Below are 21,993 nucleotides of genomic sequence, written 5' to 3'. Positions count from 1 at the left end.
GTGTTTGCTTTACCTGCCATTTTAGCATTACAAACTGTTCTGTGCATTACGGCAGCTTGGGTGGGACAAACAAAAGCGCATTTTATGTAAAAAGAATCGATACTTGTAGAAACGAGTATTGTACCGTTTCAGAATGTTCAGTATCGATACGTATCGATATATTGATTTTTGTGACAACACTACTAGATATTAATCCACAATGCATCCTTTATGTCATTTCTGTGCAGTGGAGTTCCTGTGGAGCCATACTACAGAGAGTATGTGTGTGGGGTATATGTCTACACATGACAGTAAGGCCAGGGTAAGGAAATCTCAGCATACAATCACACAAAATATTTCTATTCTCTTTTTCATTTGGTTTTCACTTAGATTTTTACATTTAAATTTTTTCTTTTGCTTTATTTTTACAGTTTCTTTCATTTCTACATTACCCTTTACTTTTTCTTTACATTTCCAATTTACTTAAACTGGTAAAGCATGTCATTAGTGATAGCTACATTGCACAAATGTGAAAAAACATATTATAATTTGTCCAGTGATGCTTGTAAAGGTCCCTACATTCTACCTAGAAGCACCCTTCACTTCTAGCCTCAAGTTATTACCATCAGCTACATATACAATATTTTACCAAAAGTGTTGAAATCACTTGAGCCAAAGGTGGATGTTATTTGGTTGCAGCGATATATTTAGCACATTATATATCTCTAAGGTAAGGCACATAATTTGAATCCGATATAAATGGGCAGCTATCTGTGATGTCTTTGGACAATCTTTTTCCATTCAGCTCTAAGTCTTTAGGATATGCACTTTGCATTACATAGCAAAGTTTTAATTTTCAGGTATTCCAGTCAACCTTGCTTCCCTCTCTGTGTCCAAGACAGAACTCAAGTAGACGACATTCATCTTCCAGTGTGTGCCTTAATAGACTCCATACATAAACGCAAATACCTATTGTATCAAATATGCATTATATAAATATATGCATATTCAGGATATATGTTATCCAAAAATAAAAATATTACAAAATTGTGATTTTTTTAAGATTCAGTAAAATGCGTGATTTTTTATTTTTTATTTTTGGTAATATTTATTATTATTTATTGTCAGGTTTTATGGGGTTATACACTGTAATCTATTTGTGCAGTAGAGTGTTCTGAGAGTTCTACAAGTATCTGTGCAGTCGAGGGGCTCATCCAGCACAATTGAAGATAGAGTTAATGAAGAACGTACGTCTCAACTTGAGTAAGCAACTACTCTCTTCTCTTTTGTCTCTTACATCATTCTTTCTCTTTCCTCTTTTCTCTCACATTCCAGACTCATATATCAAGACTGCCTCCTGGAGCTGTTGCTGGACAGTCATTGGCAATTGAGGGTGGAGTGTGTCGGCTAGGGAACAAGAATGACTGACAACACTGACGTAGTGACTGACAGCACATTTAATGACTGATGACACTCTTTTAATGACTGACGACACTGATTTATTGACTTTTTTTCAGCAGCAAATGCTAAAGTAAATTCTTCATTGACAGCATATAGGAAATGTTATGTTGGTGTTGAATTATTTTTGTCTTGTATATTATTATTTTTTCTCTCAAATAGGCTAAATGCTTATAGTGGATAAAACAAAAGACAGCTTTTTGTTAAAATCTTTAAACATTAAAAGTTAAGTTCTATCACCCAAGACAGCTTTTGATTTCACTTCTTTCCTCTTTTAGCAATGCACAGTTTATGTGAGGCTAACAAGTCATGGGTCAGATTTCCCCTTTTTTTTACCTATGTGTTACATGCCCAGCCGATGTGGCTCTGGTCTAGGCATTTTGGGCATGTGAACATGGTGTTTCCTGATCACCAAACAAACAGAACTAAATCCACTCCAGATCAGGGTCATACAAAAAGGAGATTTAATATATAATGGTACCACACACCACCACCACAATGATGTAAATATTTACAGGAATAACTAAACAAACACAGTAAACAACAGATGAAGAATATTGACCTCCACCATCACCATGGGCATACTCAGTCTTGCGAACAAAGAGCAGAGCCCAGTGAAAGATAGTTTAGAAAAATCTATGCTATTCTATTCCATACTAATTCAAAAAAGAAAATGCTAACTTGCTATGAAGTAATCCAACAAAAATACATGGGTGGCTCCTGCCTTCTAAACAGTTCTAAACTGAGGCACAATATACGTGTGTGCATGCTTTACCCTGTCCTCTAACTAAGTAGGCAACCCAGTGACAAATACCCAACACCAATTTTATATGTACTTATTGCTACCAAACCTGAAATGCAATGTAATTATGCCCTGTAACAAGGTCATTTTGTAAGCAGGTAACAAATGGATAAAATAACTTGTATAACTGAAAGCACAAAGAGATTTAACTATCCATCCATCCATCCATTGTTATCCGCTTACCTGGGTTCGGGACACAGGAGCAGTAGCCTAAGCAAAGAGGCCCAGGTATCCCTCTCCCCAGCCACCTCTTCTAGCTCCTTTGGGTGGATACCGATATAATCTCTCCAGTGTGTCCTGGGTCTTCCCCGGGGCCTCCTCGCAGTTGGACATGGTGGCATCCAGACCAAATGCCCAAACCACCTCAACAGGCTCCTCTCTACGTGGAGGAGCAGCGACTCTACTCCGAGCCTCTCCTGGATGACCGTGCTCCATACTTTATCTCTAAGGGAGAGCCCGGAAACCTTGTGGAGAAAACTCATTTCGGCCGCTTGTATTCACGATCTCATTCGTTCGGTCACTACCCAGAGCTCGTGACCATAGGTAAGAGTCGGAACGTAGATTGACCAGTAAATCGAGAGCTTTGCCTTTTGGCTCAGCTCTCTTTTCACCACAACAGTCCGGTATAGCGTCCGCAATACTGCAGCCGCAGGACCAATCTGCTTGTCAATCTCTCGTTCCATCCTTCCCTCACTCATGAGAGGGAACTCCACCCTTGTCCGACTGAGTACCATGGTCTCAGTTTTAGAGGTACTGATTCTCATCCCGGCCACCTCGCACTCTGCTGCAAACTGATCCAGCGAGAGCTGTAGGTCCTGGCCCGATGATGCCAACAGGACCACATCATCCGCAAAAAGGAGACGTGGAAACCTAAGGCCACTAAACCGAACCCCCTCCACCCATTGGCTACGCCTAGAAATTCTGTCCATAAAAGTTTTGAACAGAATCGGTGACAAAGGGCAGCCCTGGTGGAGTCCAACTCCCACCGGGAACCAGTCTGTCTTACTGCCGGCCATGCGAACCAAGCTCCTGCTCTGTACAGGGACTGGATAGCCTGTAGCAACGAGCCCCGTACCCTATACTCCCGGAGCATCCCTCAGAGGAATCCCAGAGGGACACGGTCAAATACCTTCTCCAAATCCACAAAACTGGTTGAGCAAATGTGGACTGGTTGAGCAAACTCCCATGCACCCTCTAGGACCCTCTCAAGGGTGAACGCTGGTCCAGTGTTCCACGACCGAGACGAAACCCACATTGTTCCTCTTGTAAATGAGATTCGACTTTCAACCGGACTCATTTCTCTAGTACCCCTGCATAGACCGAGGAGTGTGATTCCCCGATAGTTGGAGCACACCCTCCGGTCCCCTTTCTTAAAAAGGGGAACCACCACCCCGGTTTGCCAGTCCAGGGGCACTGCCCCCGATGTGTTGCAAAGACGTGTCAGCCAGGACAGTCCAACAACATCCAAAGCCTTAAGGAACTCAGGGTGGATCTCATCCACCCCCGGAGCTTTGCCACTAAGGAGTTTCACAACTACCCTGGTCAACTCAGCCCGAGAAATGTCAAACCCCCATCTGAGTCTCCCAGCTCTGCTTCCTCTATGGAAGACGTGATGGTGGGATTGAGAAAGTCCTCGAAGTATTCCTTCCACCGCCTAATGACATCCCCAGTCGAGGTCAGCAGATCTCCAGCCCCACTGTATAGTGTTGGATGGGAACCGCTTTCCCCTCCTGAATTGCCTGACGGTTTGCCAGAATCTTCTCGGAGCCAATCAAAAGTCACTTCCCATGGTCTCACCGAACTCTTCCCACACCCGAGTTTTTGCCTCCACAAAAGCCTTGAAAGCCTTGATCCGCTTCTGTACCCGTCTGCTGCCTCCGGAGTCCCACAAGTCAACCAGGCCCTATAGAACTCTTTCTTCAGCATGACGGCCGAGGTGTCCACCATCGGGTTCAAGGATTGTCGCCACAACAGGCACCAACAACCTTGCGGCCGCAGCTCCGGTCCGCCACATTGACAATGGAGGGGCGGAACAAGGCCCATTCGGACTCTATGTCTCCAGCCTCCCTCGGGATGCGGTCAAAGCTCTGCCGGATGTGGGAGTTAAAGACCCTTCTGACAGGTTCCCTCACGATACGTTTGGGTCTGCCAGGTCTGTCCGGCATCCTCGCCCGCCATCTGATCCAATTCACCACTAGGTGGTGATCGGTTGACAGCTCAGCTCCTCTTTTCACCCGAGTGTCCAAGACACATGGTCACAAGTCCGACGACACAATTAGAAAATTGAACTGCGACCTAAGGTCCTGGTGCCATGTGCACTTATGGACACCTCTGTGCTCGAACATGGTGTTCGTTATGGACAGACTGTGACGAGCACAGAAGTACAATAACAAAACACCACTCGGGTTCAGATCGGAAAGGCCACTCCTCCCAATCACGCCCTTCCAGATTTAACTGATCTAAGAAATTCAACTAATAAGCAGTGACAACTACTACAGGACAAAAGAAGGCTGAGGGGGGAGGAAAACAAGGTTAAACTAACAGCATCTGCAAACAGCGAGCACAAGAGCCATAGAGTCCGCTTCCTGGTCTCCAGATGCTGTTCTTATTTGTGAAGTCCCGCTCCCGTCCAAGCCCAAGGCGTTCCAGGATAGGCTGATTGGGATAGACTGATTACCAAAGGTGCACAGAACCCTCATCTACAGGTTCATCATCTGTGTATCTACAGGTTCACCACCCAGATGCAGGTTTTTAGCATTTCTTACTGCATGAATATGCATTAAAGGAGTGGCAATGCTGAAGTGCTGAATTTAATTTGCACTGGCAACATTGTTTTTGGCAAAAATGTGCTGAGTGGGACATTATATACATTATATATTCCACCCGTGCATGACTGGCATCTCATCAGTAGCAAGACCAGTTTAATTATGTATGAAGTTCAAGATAATATGCTTAATAATAACGTAAATATACTGTATGCACTGGTGTCCAGTCATGAATCATGTTGTGTTTAATATTTTATTTTCTTAATAATAATAATAATAATAATAATAATAGATTTTTATTTATAAGTGCCTTTCTGGATACTCAAGTACACTTTACAATAAAAGAAGAAACTAAAAAAAACCAAATAAAATATTCAAGTAAAATAGATATAAAATTGAGTAACAAATTAAAATTACAAATTCATAAAAGCATCAGCATAATTTATGGTCATTTATAGAATTAATGCTGTAGAATTATATAGAATGGGTTTTACATAAATGCATGTATCAAACATTCTATACCATACACTAAAAATGCACCACAAAAACATGAAATAACATCTCAACTGTAGTAAATATCTAAAGTAATCAAAATATACAAATTCTAGAAATGTCTTTTTTAGAGACTGTTCTAAGACTTTATTTCTAGATTTTTAAGTCATTTTACTAAGTATATTTATTATCTCACCATATTGGCAGAATTGCTAATCAAATTTCTTGATTTAAACATTTAAAACATGCTTACTTTGAATATAACATCTAAGATATTCATTTTTTGTTTAACACAGCATAATCAAACATTTATAAAATTACTAACAACAAAGTTATTTTGAGAAAAATATTCAATTCATTCTCATATTGTGCATTTTCTATCATTTTGCTCTAATGTTAGTTATGTCCCAAAATGTCTTATGTTTTATTCTATGTTAATTTTTTTATTAAGTGTGTATAGTGCTTTGGTTGTGTTACAAATATACTTGGTTGTGCTGTATAAATCAATTTTGCCATAATAATAATCTATAATAATAATCTTTATTTGTATAGGACCTTTCATGCATACATACAACTCAAAGTGCTTTAGAGAATAAATAAAAGAAAACATTAAAAGGAAGCAAAGATAAGAAGACAAAAATAAAATATTAAAAGAAATTAAAGATAAAAAGTCATTCATTACACAATAAAATAATGTAATAAAGTGACAAATTATAAAATAATAGACAACACAATGTAATAAAGTAAATAAGATGGAACAGAGTTAGTGTTTCTTAACTAAAGGAAGATCTAAAGAGGGAGGTTTTGAGATTCTTCTTGAAGCTGTGTTGGGATGAAATGCCTCTGAGCTCTTCAGGAAGAGAGTTCCAGAGCTTTGGACCATAGTGGCTAAAAGCACCCTCGCCAATCTTTAATCGGCTTTTAGGAATCACCAGTGGATTACTGTTTGAAGACCTGAGAGACATGACTGGAACATATCTAACCATACAGCATTTGTCATACAACATATTTTTATCTTTAGGCATTGTAGATGTAATAATTCCTTTACCTTTAATTAAAGACATCAGTCAACCAGATTTACAGGGCAGATGCGCAAAGGGCTTAAGTTCTTTTCACCTTGCATAAGATGAGGGCTGAAATAGGGCAGAAGCTTATCTTTAAATACACAGTCAGTGAAAGAATAAATGTGAATTTTGGCTCCCATATCATAGAAGGAGACCAGCCCCTCTTGCTGGTCTACAAATACCCCCACTTTTTGAGGCTTATCTGGAAGTGAGAGCAGGAAGGGACTTTCTTCCAGAGCTGCATACTGGTCTCCGTTGTAATGCACAATGGCCCAGTAACCTTGGCTTGGTTTAAGGGACAAATTCCCCTTCCTGTTGGCCTTCTCATTTGCCACCCCAATATCCCAGCCTTGCTTGCCACAAACATCCACTACCCAGAATGCCTTGTCCACGGTCAGCTGGTCCCGGCCCAAAATACTTGCAAAGACATCAAACCTGCCAGAGCGGTCAGGAATGTCCCTTCTCTCTCCAAAGTCTTGGACCTCTTTCAAATCATCAGACACCAGAAGCTGAGCATGGGATGTGTCGAGATCCAGTGTCACATCCACTGAAAAGGAATAGTTAATGTACATCAGCAAGCAAATATGCGTCATTTGTTTATTCTCTACAGTGACAACATGTCAGGAGACATGTAAATGATGACAAAAGTGTTTACTTTAACATTTTAAGATGGTTAAAGTAACCCATCCTATGTTCCAAAAGGAAACAATGACATCAATGCAAAATGTTTGTATCTGTGACCACTCTCTTGAGGGATTATTGTGCAGATTTTCTTCTGTATTGGATTATGAATTTTCAAGTGACTGTGACTGAAGTAAGGTAGATTTATTTAACCATTCTGTGTCTTAAAATTACAATTTATGAATATACACTGCTCAGAAAAATAAAGGGAACACTTAAACAACACAATATAACTCCAAGTCAACCACACTTCTGTGAAACCAACCTGTTCAGTTAGGAAGCAACACTGATCAATTTCGCCTGCTGTTGTGCAAATGGAATAGACAACAGGTAGAAATGAGAGGCAATTAGCAAGACCCCCCCCTATAAAGGAGTGGTTCTGCAGGTGGGTACCACAGACCACTTCTTAGTACCTATGCTTTCTGGCTGATGTTTTGGTCACTTTTGAATGTTGGTGGTCCTTTCACACTCGTGGTAGCATGAGATGGATTCTACAACCCACACAAGTGGCTCAGGTAGTGCAGCTCATCCAGGATGGCACATCAATGCGAGCTGTGGCAAGAAGGTTTGCTGTGTCTGTCAGCGTAGTGTCCAGAGGCTGGAAGCGCTACCAGGAGACAGGCCAGTACACCAGGAGACGTGGAGGAGGCCGTAGGAGGGCAACAACCCAGCAGCAGGACCCGCTACCTCCGCCTTTGTGCAAGAAGGAACAGGAGGAGCACTGCCAGAGCCCTGCAAAATGACCTCCAGCAGGCCACAAATGTGCATGTGTCTGCACAAACGGTTAGAAACCGACTCCATGAGGATGGTATGAGGGTCCGACGTCCACAGATGGGGGTTGTGCTCACAGCCTAACACCCTGCAGGATGCTTGGCATCTGCCAGTGAACACCAGGATTGGCAAATTCGCCACTGGCGCCTTGTGCTCTTCACAGATGAAAGCAGGTTCACACTGAGCACATGTGACAGACGTGACAGAGTCTGGAGATGCCGTGGAGAGCGATCTGCTGCCTGCAACATCCTTCAGCATGACCGGTTTGGCAGTGAGTCAGTAATGGTGTGGGGTGGCATTTCTTTGGAGGGCCGCACAGCCCTCCATGTGCTCACCAGAGGTAGCCTGACTGCCATTAGGTACCGAGATGAGATCCTCAGACCCCTTGTGAGACCATATGCTGGTGCGGTTGGCCCTGGGTTCCTCCTAATGCAGGACAATGCTAGACCTTATGTGGCTGGAGTGTGTCAGCAGTTCAATGAAGGCATTGAAGCTATGGACTGGCCCGTCCGTTCCCCAGACCTGAATCCGATTGAGCACATCTGGGACATCATGTCTCGCACCAACGTCACGTTGCACCACAGACTGTCCAGGAGTTGGCGGATGCTTTAGTCCAGGTCTGGGAGGAGATCCCTCAGGAGACCATCCGCCACCTCATCAGGAGCATGCCCAGGCGTTGTAGGGAGGTCATACAGGCACGTGGAGGCCACATACAATACTGAGCCTCATTTGGACTTGTTTTAAGGACATTACATCAAAGTTGGATCAGCCTGTAGTGTGTTTTTCCACTTTAATTTTGTGTGTGGCTCCAAATCCAGGCCTCCATTGGTTAAGAAATTTGATTTCCATTGATGATTTTTGTGTGATTTTGTTGTCAGCACATTCAACTTTGTACAGAACAAAGTATTCAATGAGAATATTTCATTCATTCAGATCTAGGTTGTGTTATTTGAGTGTTCCCTTTATTTTTTTGGGCAGTGTGTATATATATTTTTTTCTTTCAGCTTTTTAAGGAATTGATATCAGCAATAAGAGGTCATTCGAGTACATTTCAAGGTAGAAAATGTTTGCATGGAACTTAACTTTTAAAAAACTGAACAGAAAATATGAGAAAACACTGTTAAAATATCTACCAAACTGGTTAGTCTAAAATCAATCAATGAATCTGAAATTTTGGCCCATAAGAAAAGACTTATTAACTGGTGCTGATGGAATGTTAGGTTTTATTGTTTACCATCAGGCTGAAAGTGACACTATAGGTTTTACTATAGGTAAGGTATCTTTTTGCTCCTCCCATTCTGTCTCACCCTTCTGCTCAAGGACTGTCACCTAAGCCTCGTTCACCATAATGATACCTGCTTCTAGTCCCACATATTTGAATTCCTATATGTATTAATCTCACTGCAGAAGAGCAGACTCTCAGGGAATAGCAAGAATACAGTGCTGTTCCCTTAGCCCCAGACCTGCTGTGGGGCCAGAGGACTGTTGGAATGCTGCTACAGAAGCAACCCCAGTTTAGACAGTATATGCAGAAGATGTGAGAACTATGAATGCTTTGAAACTCCACATCTAGACTAACACCGAAACAACTCTCAGCGTTCCAACATCTGCAAGTGGCAACTGGTGTCTCAAGTAGAACATGAATGCCACGGCAAGGAAGAACCAGGAAGACAGGTTAGAGAGGGGATGTTGTCTTCTAATGAATCAGACATGACATTTATTACTTTCAGAGCTCCAGTTATTGTTATTGTTGTTCCAAACATTGTTTTGATGAAACTCTTGATTTATTAGATACTTTTATGGTGTCTCTATAGCGGTGGAGAACACTCTAGGAAGTATTCTTGCATACTAGAGTACTGTAATAAAAAACTAAAATACTACCAAGTACTATATTATTACTGCCATATGCAGATGCTTGACATTATATAATATCGTATAACACTTACCTGAATGCTTCTTAATCCTCTCAGTTTCTACAAGGCAATCAGGTAAATAGAGAATTACAGATCATACTAGTATTACAAATCAAGTGAAAAAGCAGAGATATTGAAATAACGGCTGCAAATGAGTTTCCCTCACCAATGCTGGAGAGTTTATCCAGTGCAGCATCAATGCCAGTTTTCATAACTACCACTATGTTCCTCATTGTGCCAAAGGTCAAATGTGTATCCATTGTGATATCAGTCCAATCTTTGCCACTTTCCAGTGCTGGTACAGTGTGTGCATTCTGAGAAATCACATCACCCAATTGTAGTTATTACAACACAGCAACACATGACATTCATGTCACAACACATGAATGACAAGGGCATTCAGGTTCATTTACCTGCTATGACACAACCAATACACAGCTAAAACAAATGTTATACACATGTATATATACTTTACTTTAACTTATAGAACATGAATGCCTATCTTTCCAAATGTGGTATGTGTAATCTTGAGCTAAATTAAACTGCATACAGATTTAACTGTTTAAAAACATTATATTGCAATGGTGGGTCACAAGCAGAACTCTGGTTGGTTGCTGACCTGTAGGAAGACTATGGGGTCTTCTTCATCTGTGAGTTTCTGAAAGTTACATATGGTATTTCTGAACAAAGTGATCTCTCTCTGCAGCTCCTTTGTCAGGTTCTTCAGTTCCGTTGCTACACGTCTTGTCTTTTCCTCTAATGGACCCAGCGCCTCTTTCTCTGCCTCCCTCACCACCTTCCTCACAGCTTCAAAAACCTCTTTTATCTCCGCTTCCTCTTGCTTAATCTGGAACTGTGGAGATTTGACCAGCAGAGGGCGTCAGAATCATCACTTTGTTTTGTGTGTGTGTGTGTGTGTGTGTGTGTGTGTGTGTGTGTGTGTGTGTGTGTGTGTGTGCGTGTGTGCGCATAGTGCTTTTTTTATTTTGCTACTCCAATGACTCTGTTCTTATACCTTGTATTTGACTTAATGTTAGCAATAAGTATTTCCAATGGATAAAAACAACAACATAGGCAATGCAGTATAACCCACTATTCTAAATCACTGTTAACTGTCCTAAATGTTAGTTTGGTAGACACACCATGCACTTCCCTGTGGAATGTTGAAACTCTTCCACCTTCTCCTCACGCCGCTGCATTTTTTGCTCCATGTCTTTTATCACATCAGCTATTATTTTCTGTAAATACAACAACACACCATTGGACTACTGGGAAATCCACACCCACACCATTGTACCACTGGAAACAACTTTAGATCTACACTGTATTCTAGCTTGGAGGACACGGAGTATGATGGCTATTACCTTTCGAATGACACTTTCTTTTTCCACAGGCAACACATCTGTGCCATCCTCCACACACAGGCTGCAAATGCACTTGCCCTGCTCGGTACAGTACAGTTCCAGAGGTCTTCCATGGGCCAAGCACGCTCGCTGGTCCAGATCTTTCACTGGAGCCACCAAGTTATGACCCTTTAGGCGTGACTTGCCCTGGTGCCCCTTTAGATGATAATCACAGTATGACATCAGACATATCAGGCAGGATTTGATCGCTTTACGTCTGCCATTGTTACAGCACATGTCACAGGTGACCACATCCGGGGTTTGATCTTTTGAACTCATGCCAGAAGTCTGGTGGTATTCTTCCAGGAGCTCTTTCAAGACTATGTTTACGGCTGGACATGTCGAAACGTTGCTCTTGCACAGAGGACAGGTCCAGTTACTGTTCAGGTGGTGGGACATGCACTCTTTGCAGAAGGTGTGGCCACAAACAGAAGTCACTGGCTCCACCAGCATGTCCATGCAAATTGAACATTTCATATACTCTGAGATGGACATGAGTAGGTCTTTCTGTGAAGCCCCAGAAGCTCTGGGGGATGTCGAGGAAGAAGTAGCCATGTTGAAGATTGTCCTTTACCTGGTGTAGTTCACTTCAAGTCGGCATACAACAGAATGTCTAAAAGCAATGGGTAGGATTGATAAACTCAATAGATTTATTGTGGTATAGAAATTTACTTTCTCGTCGTTTTTCTCGATGGAATCTGCATGTGCCTGATTACAGCCTTGATATTCACCATATGACTCCTATCTTATCCGTGATCAGTGAAATTGATGGTGTTACCACTCTCCCCATGTTACAACCATACCCGGTCTCCCCTATGTACTTTCCATCAGAGATGGCCGTCAAAGGTGGAAATGGAAAATATCACTTTAAGCGTAGTAATTATTATAGTAGTTGTCAGTATAATGAGATGGACAGAACCATTCGCTTTTCTGGAAGATTCATGCGCGCTCGCTGCACGATATAGCTTTCTGGTTGGCAGAGGCGGTCTTTGCATAGAGGCGTGGCTAGGCAACTGCCTTGGGCCCCTCCCACTGCAGCCTATTGTAGGGGCCCCCTGATTAGCTGACTTATTTCTCGCACATCTGACCATTTGGCAGGTCTGCGTTTGAATCATTTAGGAAGTGGATGTGTCACTAAAGCTACAATTCAACACACAAAATGCGCGCATTTGATGTATTACTTGATTCACTTGCATATTAATAACATTATATAATTGTAGTCATGGGCGTATCTTTTCTTTGATTAGTGCGCGTTCACTGAAAGTAACTTCTCTTCTCGGGAACACGCGCAGTATGACGAAAGCGGATGTAATCTCTGTTTACTTTAGTTTTATATCGATCAAAAGGAGATAAAGATCCTGGAAATTTGGATGGAAATTTCTGATTTAAAACTGATTGAAACAAACAGATTAAACAATACAAAATAACTAAATTGTAATTATTAAAATATGTGTGTAATTTTTAAAAAATCCGTTCATGAACAAACAATGAGAAGGAATTGTGTAAACCTAAACCTCGAACTATTGTGATTGTGAAATACAGTTTTTCGCTTGTACATTATTGATACTGTCATAAGACACATACACGTATATGGATTTTTTCTTTTCAATCAGAATGTCTGCCATTGTTACAGCACATGTCACAGGTGACCACATCCGGGGTTTGATCTTTTGAACTCATGCCAGAAGTCTGGTGGTATTCTTCCAGGAGCTCTTTCAAGACTATGTTTACGGCTGGACATGTCGAAACGTTGCTCTTGCACAGAGGACAGGTCCAGTTACTGTTCAGGTGGTGGGACATGCACTCTTTGCAGAAGGTGTGGCCACAAACAGAAGTCACTGGCTCCACCAGCATGTCCATGCAAATTGAACATTTCATATACTCTGAGATGGACATGAGTAGGTCTTTCTGTGAAGCCCCAGAAGCTCTGGGGGATGTCGAGGAAGAAGTAGCCATGTTGAAGATTGTCCTTTACCTGGTGTAGTTCACTTCAAGTCGGCATACAACAGAATGTCTAAAAGCAATGGGTAGGATTGATAAACTCAATAGATTTATTGTGGTATAGCAACAAATATTCAAATATATCCAGATTTATATTTCATATAACTAGTTCAAGAATGCATTGGAGAAGAAATAAAGTTAATTCATCAAATCAACTATCCTTTAATTAGATTATTCCAATGCCAGATAGGAATGCATGGACAGATGGAAACAAGACACTTAACGTAGATTATCAAGACACATAGATAATCAAGTTATATGAATTAAGCTTTAGACACAGATAAAAGACAGATTAATCTTTAGACACACAGATACAAGACAGATTGATCTAGATTAAGCTTTAGACGCACAGATATAAGACAGAGTAATCTTTAGACAAAGACAAGACAGATAGCTGCTGCAGAAACCTAAATGTGAAATTTTGCTGACTGCTAACTTACTGACTGCCAAATAATTTGTTCACCTTAACAAAAATTCAGTCTTTAAACATTTGTATAACAACTTTGCAAGTGTCCTCTGTTAGGCTAAGCAATACAGTATTACACAAAATATTAACAAAGCAAAATTTACCTTATTACATATTTTCTTGACCATTTCTCTGTCTCTCCCCCTCTCTCTGTCTCTCTCTGTCTAGCATTTCACGTTTCTCACTAGAGTTTCACATTCTTAGTTTCATTTCTACCAAAATATACATATAATTACTTCCTTGTTATGGAAACAGGTTTATATTTGCATACGTTTTCATAGATACGTAGGGGAGACCGGGTATGGTTGTATGACTTTTTGCTTCAGCACCTGTAACTCACTGAATTTCTGAGCTAGACTTCTCAAACTTTTATACAAAGTACAGACATTTGTTTACTACAAATGGCACCAATTCAAAACTCAATTCAAATATCATAGCCCTCATGAGTTGATGTCAAATACATGGTGTTTCCTTGTTACAACCTACCCCACTACCGGTGGGGTGTGGGTGTGTAAATTAGTGTACTAGAACAAACTTATTTAACAATATGTATGCTTAATGAACACTAATACAATGTACCTGTGTAAAGAACATAGACTTGCCCTTCTTTGTGACCTCATCAGATGCTTTTTAAAAAAAACATTTGCCAGTCTGTCAGTCTTTCTTTAAAAATATTAATGGTTGTAACACTTGGATGGTTTTAACACTTTTTAAAGCTGTTACAACCCACCCACCCCTGTTAGCCATTGTTTACTTTAACTAGCTGTATTAGCAAGGTGATTTGAAAAAATGCATCACAATTTACCTGAGAAACGACAGTTTAATGTAATATAATTCATATGGTTTTATCTGCAATAGTAAAAATACTAAACAAAATATAGTCTTGATTCAGAAATTTACTTTCTCGTCGTTTTTCTCGATGGAATCTGCATGTGCCTGATTACAGCCTTGATATTCACCATATGACTCCTATCTTATCCGTGATCAGTGAAATTGATGGTGTTACCACTCTCCCCATGTTACAACCATACCCGGTCTCCCCTATGTACTTTCCATCAGAGATGGCCGTCAAAGGTGGAAATGGAAAATATCACTTTAAGCGTAGTAATTATTATAGTAGTTGTCAGTATAATGAGATGGACAGAACCATTCGCTTTTCTGGAAGATTCATGCGCGCTCGCTGCACGATATAGCTTTCTGGTTGGCAGAGGCGGTCTTTGCATAGAGGCGTGGCTAGGCAACTGCCTTGGGCCCCTCCCACTGCAGCCTATTGTAGGGGCCCCCTGATTAGCTGACTTATTTCTCGCACATCTGACCATTTGGCAGGTCTGCGTTTGAATCATTTAGGAAGTGGATGTGTCACTAAAGCTACAATTCAACACACAAAATGCGCGCATTTGATGTATTACTTGATTCACTTGCATATTAATAACATTATATAATTGTAGTCATGGGCGTATCTTTTCTTTGATTAGTGCGCGTTCACTGAAAGTAACTTCTCTTCTCGGGAACACGCGCAGTATGACGAAAGCGGATGTAATCTCTGTTTACTTTAGTTTTATATCGATCAAAAGGAGATAAAGATCCTGGAAATTTGGATGGAAATTTCTGATTTAAAACTGATTGAAACAAACAGATTAAACAATACAAAATAACTAAATTGTAATTATTAAAATATGTGTGTAATTTTTAAAAAATCCGTTCATGAACAAACAATGAGAAGGAATTGTGTAAACCTAAACCTCGAACTATTGTGATTGTGAAATACAGTTTTTCGCTTGTACATTATTGATACTGTCATAAGACACATACACGTATATGGATTTTTTCTTTTCAATCAGAATGTCAGAAATGCCCTGTTTTTTCATTCAGAGAAATATGTGTTCACAGACCCAAGATCTATATTTTATCAAAATTGACAGGTTCAGTGACGTGCCATTGCAACACTGTATTCCCCAGCAACACTGGTTTGAGATTTTGATTTCCACAATTCCTTCTTACTGTTTGTTCTTGCTCTTAGTAATACATACTAATATTACTTAATAGTATTAAATAATAATTAATATTACCTAACTTTTATTAGTATAATAAATAAAATTACATATATTCTTATTGTGTATTCCTGTTTAATATGCTTTGCTTACAATATGATCTTAGTGCCGTGTCTTCACATACTGTTCAATTACGATTTTAAATGCATATTTTATAATTAAAATGTTATTTCTTCTTATTGTTTAGTTTAATATAATTTGTTTTCTGTTTTACATGTACTAAAGAAAGTGATCAGGACTTTTATTTTGATGATTCAGTATTGTGGCCAAGTGTTGCTAGAATCACAATGCTGGGCTAACCTAACCGAATGCACTTTTTCACATGATCATAATGCCCTGTCTTTGCATACTGTTCACATACAGTTAACGGCAACAAACTGAAATATGAATATTTTAAGAGTAGACTTTCAAAATGGGGTGGAGACATACTATGCCTCCATTAAGTCGTGAGGGGCATGTTCCCATCGTACATTATGCCTATGTTATATAGTTAAACTACAAAAGCATAATCTTGCTACATACCAGGATTGGCTTTCAGAGTAGTTACTGTTACAGTTTCTAGTTACAGTTAATCATCCTATTTTATAGGAATAGTCTATCCAGCTGATTAAACATGTACTGACGTACAATTTGCAACTATTAGTAAACTAGTAAACAAGGGAGGTAGGCAGGCTACAACGTACAATGTTTATTTACACAGACATTGCCGCAGTCAGATTCAGAAAGATCCAGAACACAAAGACGAGCAATGAACAGGACACAGACGCACACTAAATACACAGAAGCCATACATGCAACAATAACACAGGAATATAGATGGACACACAGTTTCCTGGGTACCATGCCGGGACTCCAGCACCTGTCTGAGGAAGCAGCCGAGGTCCTTGAGCAGATACTGGGGCGCAGATAGAGGGGGTGCTCTGATTTCCCCAGTTATTTGATGACATGCACTGCAGGGGAGTCAGAGGTAGAGGGTACTGTCTCCATGTCTGGAGAGTGGGACTCTCCGATATTAATATTGCCCGCCCCCTGTGAGATATCAAAATTCCTGAAATGGGAGGGAGCCTCGAATGAGATCTCAGGGGAGTCCCCATGGTCGTATAAACCGTAGTGCGGAAGGGGAGTCTCGCTCTGGGTGCAGAGCTAGAGACTGTACCAATCTGTTCTGCATACGCGGGAGAGTTTGCAAGCCTCCCGCCGCCAGGACTGGTGCTGACATCTGCTGGCGGAGTCTCTCCCTCTTCTTCCCTTTTACCGCTGGCTGGAGGCAAGAGTAGTAGCGAAAACGCACCTCCCCCAGAGCGCTAGCTCTCTCCTGTCAGTGGTGCAGGCTGGTCCCCCCACCTGCGGGCAGAGTGGAGAAGGGCTTCACCTTCTGTTTGCCACGCATCCCCTTAGGCGTCCTGTTATGGCTTGTTTTTCAACATGCAGTGTTTATTTACAGAGAGGACACAGACACAGTCTGGGACTTGGATAAACAAAAATACGAGCAACAAACACTACACAGACACACACTTAAATACACAGACGCTAACAAGACACAAGTGTAACACAACGATAATAAGACAAGAGACAGGTGTAACGAGACAAGTGTACATGCATAATACATGGAGGACCGTCCGAGGGAGGAGTCAGGACACTAATCTTAGGTCTACTAACAGTTTAATTTACTTTCACATGTGCTGTTTAATGATTAAACTATTTAGTGTGAATGCCAGTTGTACATTACCAAATTACCAGCTATTCATGCAAACCTACCAAAACCCTAGCAGGAGGGAAGAAATGAATGCAATGAAATCAGATCTTTGTAACATTAATACACAAAAAAAGATAAATAAATACACCTGGATATATATCCTCTCTGCCACCACCCTGCTAAAATCCCAGGCATCCCTTTGGCAGCCTATGTGAAACATTCCAGATTTGCCACAGCTCTCCATGTGTGAGTTTCATTTTCATTATTAATACATTATTAATACATACAGGTTAATTTTATGAAAATGCAATGCAGGTAATTAAATGTGACGATGTCAATTATCCTAAAATAAGCCAAGAGCTTATTTTAAAGTTTAAAGCTCAGAAAAAAGGGTTAAGATCTAGTTTAAGTAGTCTTGCTGTAAAAGACACCTTTTATGTCTGCTGACACTGAGATAAATATTTAATTCTATACCCTTTATTCCTCTGATGTGAGCTACAACCAAACTTGTGTTTAATAGTTGAAATGTAGCAAGGTGATACATTCATGAAAATAATATTAAATATATTCATATATTCACTATTTATGTATAAGGCTTATATTCACTGATTATGCATTTTATCACTGTAAGATCACATAGGATGACAGGTATCACATTTCTGTCAGGAATCCAGTTCCAAACAAGATGCTAGTCAGCTCCAATGCTTCCTATGATCTTTACTGCAGTGATTGTTTCTCTCTCAACACAGTTTGCCGTGGGTGCTTTCTGTTACTGGGCAGATGCTTAGTGTATCTGAAGCCTTATCACAGCAGTACAGGTAGAAGAATGGGTAGAGCTTCTCCCCGAATGAGTCCACAAAGGTGTAGATGTGACTCTTTAGCACCACATCGTAAAATGACACTTGTCCTTCATCAAAGTCCACATACACGCCCACCCTCTTCAACTTGGGCTCCATGGTGATTGCAGTGGGCGGAGTTGAGGAGACGCGGTACTCACGCCCCTTCTTCATAGCTAGTGCCCAATAGCCATGTGTAGTGCTTACTGTGACCCGCCCCTTTCTCTTGACAGACGCACGGGCCACGCCCAGGTACCAGTCGTCTTTCTCACCCACTTGTACCTCCCAGTAATGCCGGCCAGATTTGAAGCCCTCCCGGCCCAGGGCAATGACCACCGTGTCAAATCGCTCTGGTGTGTCTGGTAAGTCCTGCCACGCCCCCAGATGACGCAGTTGTCGTCTGTCGTCTGACAGCTGAAGCCATGGATTTGCTGTGTCAGGGTCGAGTATGACATCAGCTACACAAACAAGAGAAACAGTGATGCAGACAGATATGACCAGAGATGTTTGGATTCTGAAAAAAGAAATAATTTATGACCTATTTTGTGTTAAGCTAATTGCAACCTGTACCTGAGTATTTCTGGATTCTCTTCAGCTCTGGGATAAAGAAAAGAATAGAAAGCAGTTTGCTTGTATCTTCTTGAACATATAAAATATCATTAAATTTATTTGAAATGTGAATAGAAATGGGCACTGATTAATTACTCACCAGTTTCTGCAAGTTTCTCTATCTCCTGGGCCAAGGTATCTTCCAGTTTGGACACAGCTCTCCTGATGGTCCCCACACATTGATCAGTGTTCACATGAGTGTCAGACCAGTCCTTAGTTTGTGGATGGGTAATTATAGATGGGAAGTTCTATAAATGGATATTTATGTGATTAAATGTCATAAGATGATATTCTTGGTATGCACTGCAATAGATAAACACATCACTCAAATTTTTGACAGAGGCCACAAAATGACAAAAGTGTCCCAAGACCTTTTATGCACAAACCCGTTGCATTGCCTGTGTAAAATAGCGAACTAACAAATGCCTGCAGCCAAACAGCCATCTTTGTATAACTATGCATAACTGCTGTTGAATTTCTTTATAAATTTTATATACCTTACCTGGAGAAAAAGAATGTGGTCCTCCGTGTGAGCAAGATGACTTAGCTCACGATTCCTCATCTTTAGCATGGTGATCTCCTGTTCTAGCTCCTCTATGAGACCCTGAGCCCAGATCTCTGTTTTCTTCTGCTTCTCTTCAATAGCCCCTACAAGCTCTGCCTGGGCCTTCTGAACTGCATGGATCAGGTCCGAAAACACCTGCATACCGTGCTCGATCTCCATCTGGGCACTGCTCTAAAGTGAGCAAGAGAGAGCCAAACAGAACCACACCAACAGGAACAGATGGTGTAGTTCTTGATTACTATGCAATGAGACAAACACACATGACGAGTTGGGATTATTTCCAAAACCACCTCAGATTTTGCATTCTGATCTAATCTTAAATTACAATGTCAGAATGACCATACCAAGCCTTATAAAATACATTTACATTTAGGGCATTTAGCAGATGCTCTTTTCCAGAGCGACTTACAAAGTGTTTTGCATCTGTTCACAGAATGCATCCTAGATAGTAGTATAGATAGTTCAGAATTCAAGATGCCCTTGAGCTAGCCTACTGCAGAAATCAATGCCATTACATAGTATTCCAAATACTGTAATATGACTAGCTTGCTTGCCTGTGAAGATGTGAAAATGAAAACGTACTTTATTGAGGTCCACACAGCGTTTGATATCCTTCACTTTCTTGAGCCGTTCGTGAATCATCTGCTGAACCTCTGTCTCTGTCTTCCTGAGCTGTGCCTGATAAGATTTATTATAGTTAAAAAAAGAGCACCTATGGTATTTCACCAAGTTTTCCCAGCAGGTAATTAAATGTTAACTTTTCTTCAACCTTTCCTTACTCACCTTCTTGTCGTTCCATTCCCGTTCAACGGGCACGGTGTAGTGCGCCCTATGGTCCATCTCCGTGCACAGCACGCACACCATGATCTGGTCTTTCTTGCAGAAGAGCTCCAGCAACCTCTCGTGCTTCTTGCACATTCGGTCCTCGAGGTTCTGCACGGGCTCGATCAGCTTGTGCTTGGTGAACCTGGCCGTGTGCGTCTTCAGGTGCTCCTCGCAGTAGGAGGTGAGGCAGACCAGGCAGGACTTCACGGCCTGTTGTGGGGTTGCGGTGCAGACATCGCACAACACTTCCTTTGTCCAGTGACCATTTGGAGAGATCAGCTCAGGCATCTCTGCGGACAGATCTTCTGTCTCTCGGTCATGGGACTCCAGCTGAGGGTTCTGCTGTGGTTTCTCAACAGGCTTGGTCCTCATTTCCTTAAACTGCTCTGCAATCTCACGCAATACAGTGTTTATGCTGATGTCCGGCTGTTTGAGGAACGCCTTCTTGCACATAGGGCACATGAAGAGGGCGCTAGTTTTCCAGTAGCTTCCAATGCAGCCCATGCAGAAGTTGTGTCCGCAGGGTATAGATACCGGATTGGTGAAGACATCCAGGCAGATGGAGCAGTGTACCTGTTCTTCTGCTAATATGTTTGTAGGTGAAGCCATCACTGGGCAGAGGGGAAATTGTGTGATTTGTACTGAAAAACATTTTTGCTGTTTTGAGCTATTTCAGTGAATGAACTTGTGAAGAACTTATCCCTCCACTGATGATTGTTCCCGTGCAACAACAGGTACTTAAATCTGACTTCTAAGATTTAAAAATGTCTAAATGTAAACCAAAACTACAAAACGTCCTTCTAATGATCTAAACACACATTAATCATATATTTGACTTGAGCATAATGGTGCCACGATCATGCTTGTGCAAATGTTTGATTAGTAATCCTTCTGCTGGGGCTGTTGGCATATGGTCTCCAGAGAATGTAACAGGTTTAGATCCTGAGTCAGAGTAAAAAGGGTCTGTAGGAGCATTGAAGGCCTGGCTATTCATAGATCTCCAAGATTAATATATCTCCAAATGTACCAGTCTAGGAACTGCTTCACCTCACTACTCTCAGACAAGGACACTCAAATCCAGCAGTTCACATTAAACAAATCTGAGGTTCACAAATAATTGAGCAAAGTGTTCAAAATACTATAAGAACATGCGAGATTTTCACAAACATGCAGAGTTTCTTCCTGCTTAGGGTTAGTGGACCGTCAGAACATCTCAGCCAAGCGCTACTTTTCCATGTAAAAAGTGTAATCTATTTATGATCAAATAAAACTTGTATGTGTTAGCTGAACATTACTGCTTTGCTGTAAAAATGTTACATATGGACTTTTAATGGAGACTCACCAGGGAGCTGTAGCTGCTTAGAGCTCCTGAAAATAGTGACTGCTCTGCTCTGGACAGCAGTGATATGTGACACAGCTGACTCCCCCCGTGAAAATAACAGCCCCTCTTCTCTTGGCCTAGTTTCCGATTTACTCTTGCAGACCAGGCACCTCTCCAGCCCGTTTAACCCCTCGAATGCCACTCCTGGTTTTTTTTTTTTTTGTTTTGTTTTTTTTTTTTTTTACTCATTTTTGCTTGTCTACATTCCACTTGTATTGAAATCACATTTTTAGGA

The 21,993-nt window shown here is 41.1% G+C and overlaps 3 protein-coding genes across 8 annotated transcripts in view; 1 reads left to right on the top strand and 2 right to left on the bottom strand.

The window, feature by feature from the left end:
* The window catches only part of tasp1 (taspase, threonine aspartase, 1), a 65,593-nt gene extending 63,925 nt beyond the window's left edge, over positions 1–1,668 (top strand). For 3 of the 4 annotated variants that reach the window (XR_013132356.1, XR_013132355.1, XR_013132352.1), the window contains 2 exons: positions 228–301; positions 1,315–1,379. Coding sequence is in view for 1 of the 4 variants with exons in the window: in XM_077012181.1 (XP_076868296.1) it covers positions 228–301; positions 1,315–1,407 (167 nt within the window). In the remaining 3 variants the exon portion in view is untranslated. Of the gene's footprint in view, positions 1–227; positions 302–1,314 lie in introns of all 4 variants that reach the window. The other variant, XM_077012181.1, reaches the window with a different exon arrangement.
* A 3,648-nt stretch (positions 1,669–5,316) lies between these two features.
* On the bottom strand, positions 5,317–13,990 carry LOC143519080 (E3 ubiquitin-protein ligase TRIM21-like). Of its 2 annotated transcripts, none has more exons than XM_077012155.1 (7): positions 13,900–13,990; positions 11,290–13,342; positions 11,068–11,163; positions 10,545–10,778; positions 10,092–10,239; positions 9,959–9,985; positions 5,317–7,107 (listed from the first exon to the last, which is right to left on the bottom strand). In XM_077012155.1, exons 2-7 carry the CDS (start codon positions 11,881–11,883, stop codon positions 6,560–6,562), a joined length of 1,647 nt encoding a protein of 548 aa, XP_076868270.1. In that variant the 5' UTR covers positions 11,884–13,342; positions 13,900–13,990; the 3' UTR covers positions 5,317–6,559. The 2 variants fall into 2 exon arrangements, with proteins under 2 accessions (XP_076868270.1, XP_076868279.1); XM_077012164.1 differs by having other exon boundaries at positions 10,545–10,583.
* Positions 13,991–17,491: 3,501 nt separating this feature from the next.
* LOC143519065 (zinc finger protein RFP) lies at positions 17,492–21,813 on the bottom strand. Of its 2 annotated transcripts, none has more exons than XM_077012120.1 (7): positions 21,720–21,813; positions 20,336–20,988; positions 20,135–20,230; positions 19,490–19,723; positions 19,088–19,235; positions 18,949–18,975; positions 17,492–18,836 (listed from the first exon to the last, which is right to left on the bottom strand). In XM_077012120.1, the coding sequence occupies exons 2-7, from the start codon at positions 20,984–20,986 to the stop codon at positions 18,283–18,285; spliced, it is 1,710 nt and encodes a 569-aa protein (XP_076868235.1). In that variant the 5' UTR covers positions 20,987–20,988; positions 21,720–21,813; the 3' UTR covers positions 17,492–18,282. The 2 variants fall into 2 exon arrangements, with proteins under 2 accessions (XP_076868235.1, XP_076868245.1); XM_077012130.1 differs by having other exon boundaries at positions 20,336–21,018; positions 21,720–21,798.
* Between the last annotated feature and the right edge of the window lie 180 nt (positions 21,814–21,993).

The sequence above is a fragment of the Brachyhypopomus gauderio genome, chromosome 1 (genome assembly GCF_052324685.1).
Source record: "Brachyhypopomus gauderio isolate BG-103 chromosome 1, BGAUD_0.2, whole genome shotgun sequence".
NCBI classification, from domain to species: domain Eukaryota; kingdom Metazoa; phylum Chordata; class Actinopteri; order Gymnotiformes; family Hypopomidae; genus Brachyhypopomus; species Brachyhypopomus gauderio.
This window is presented reverse-complemented; position numbering and strand designations above follow the sequence as displayed.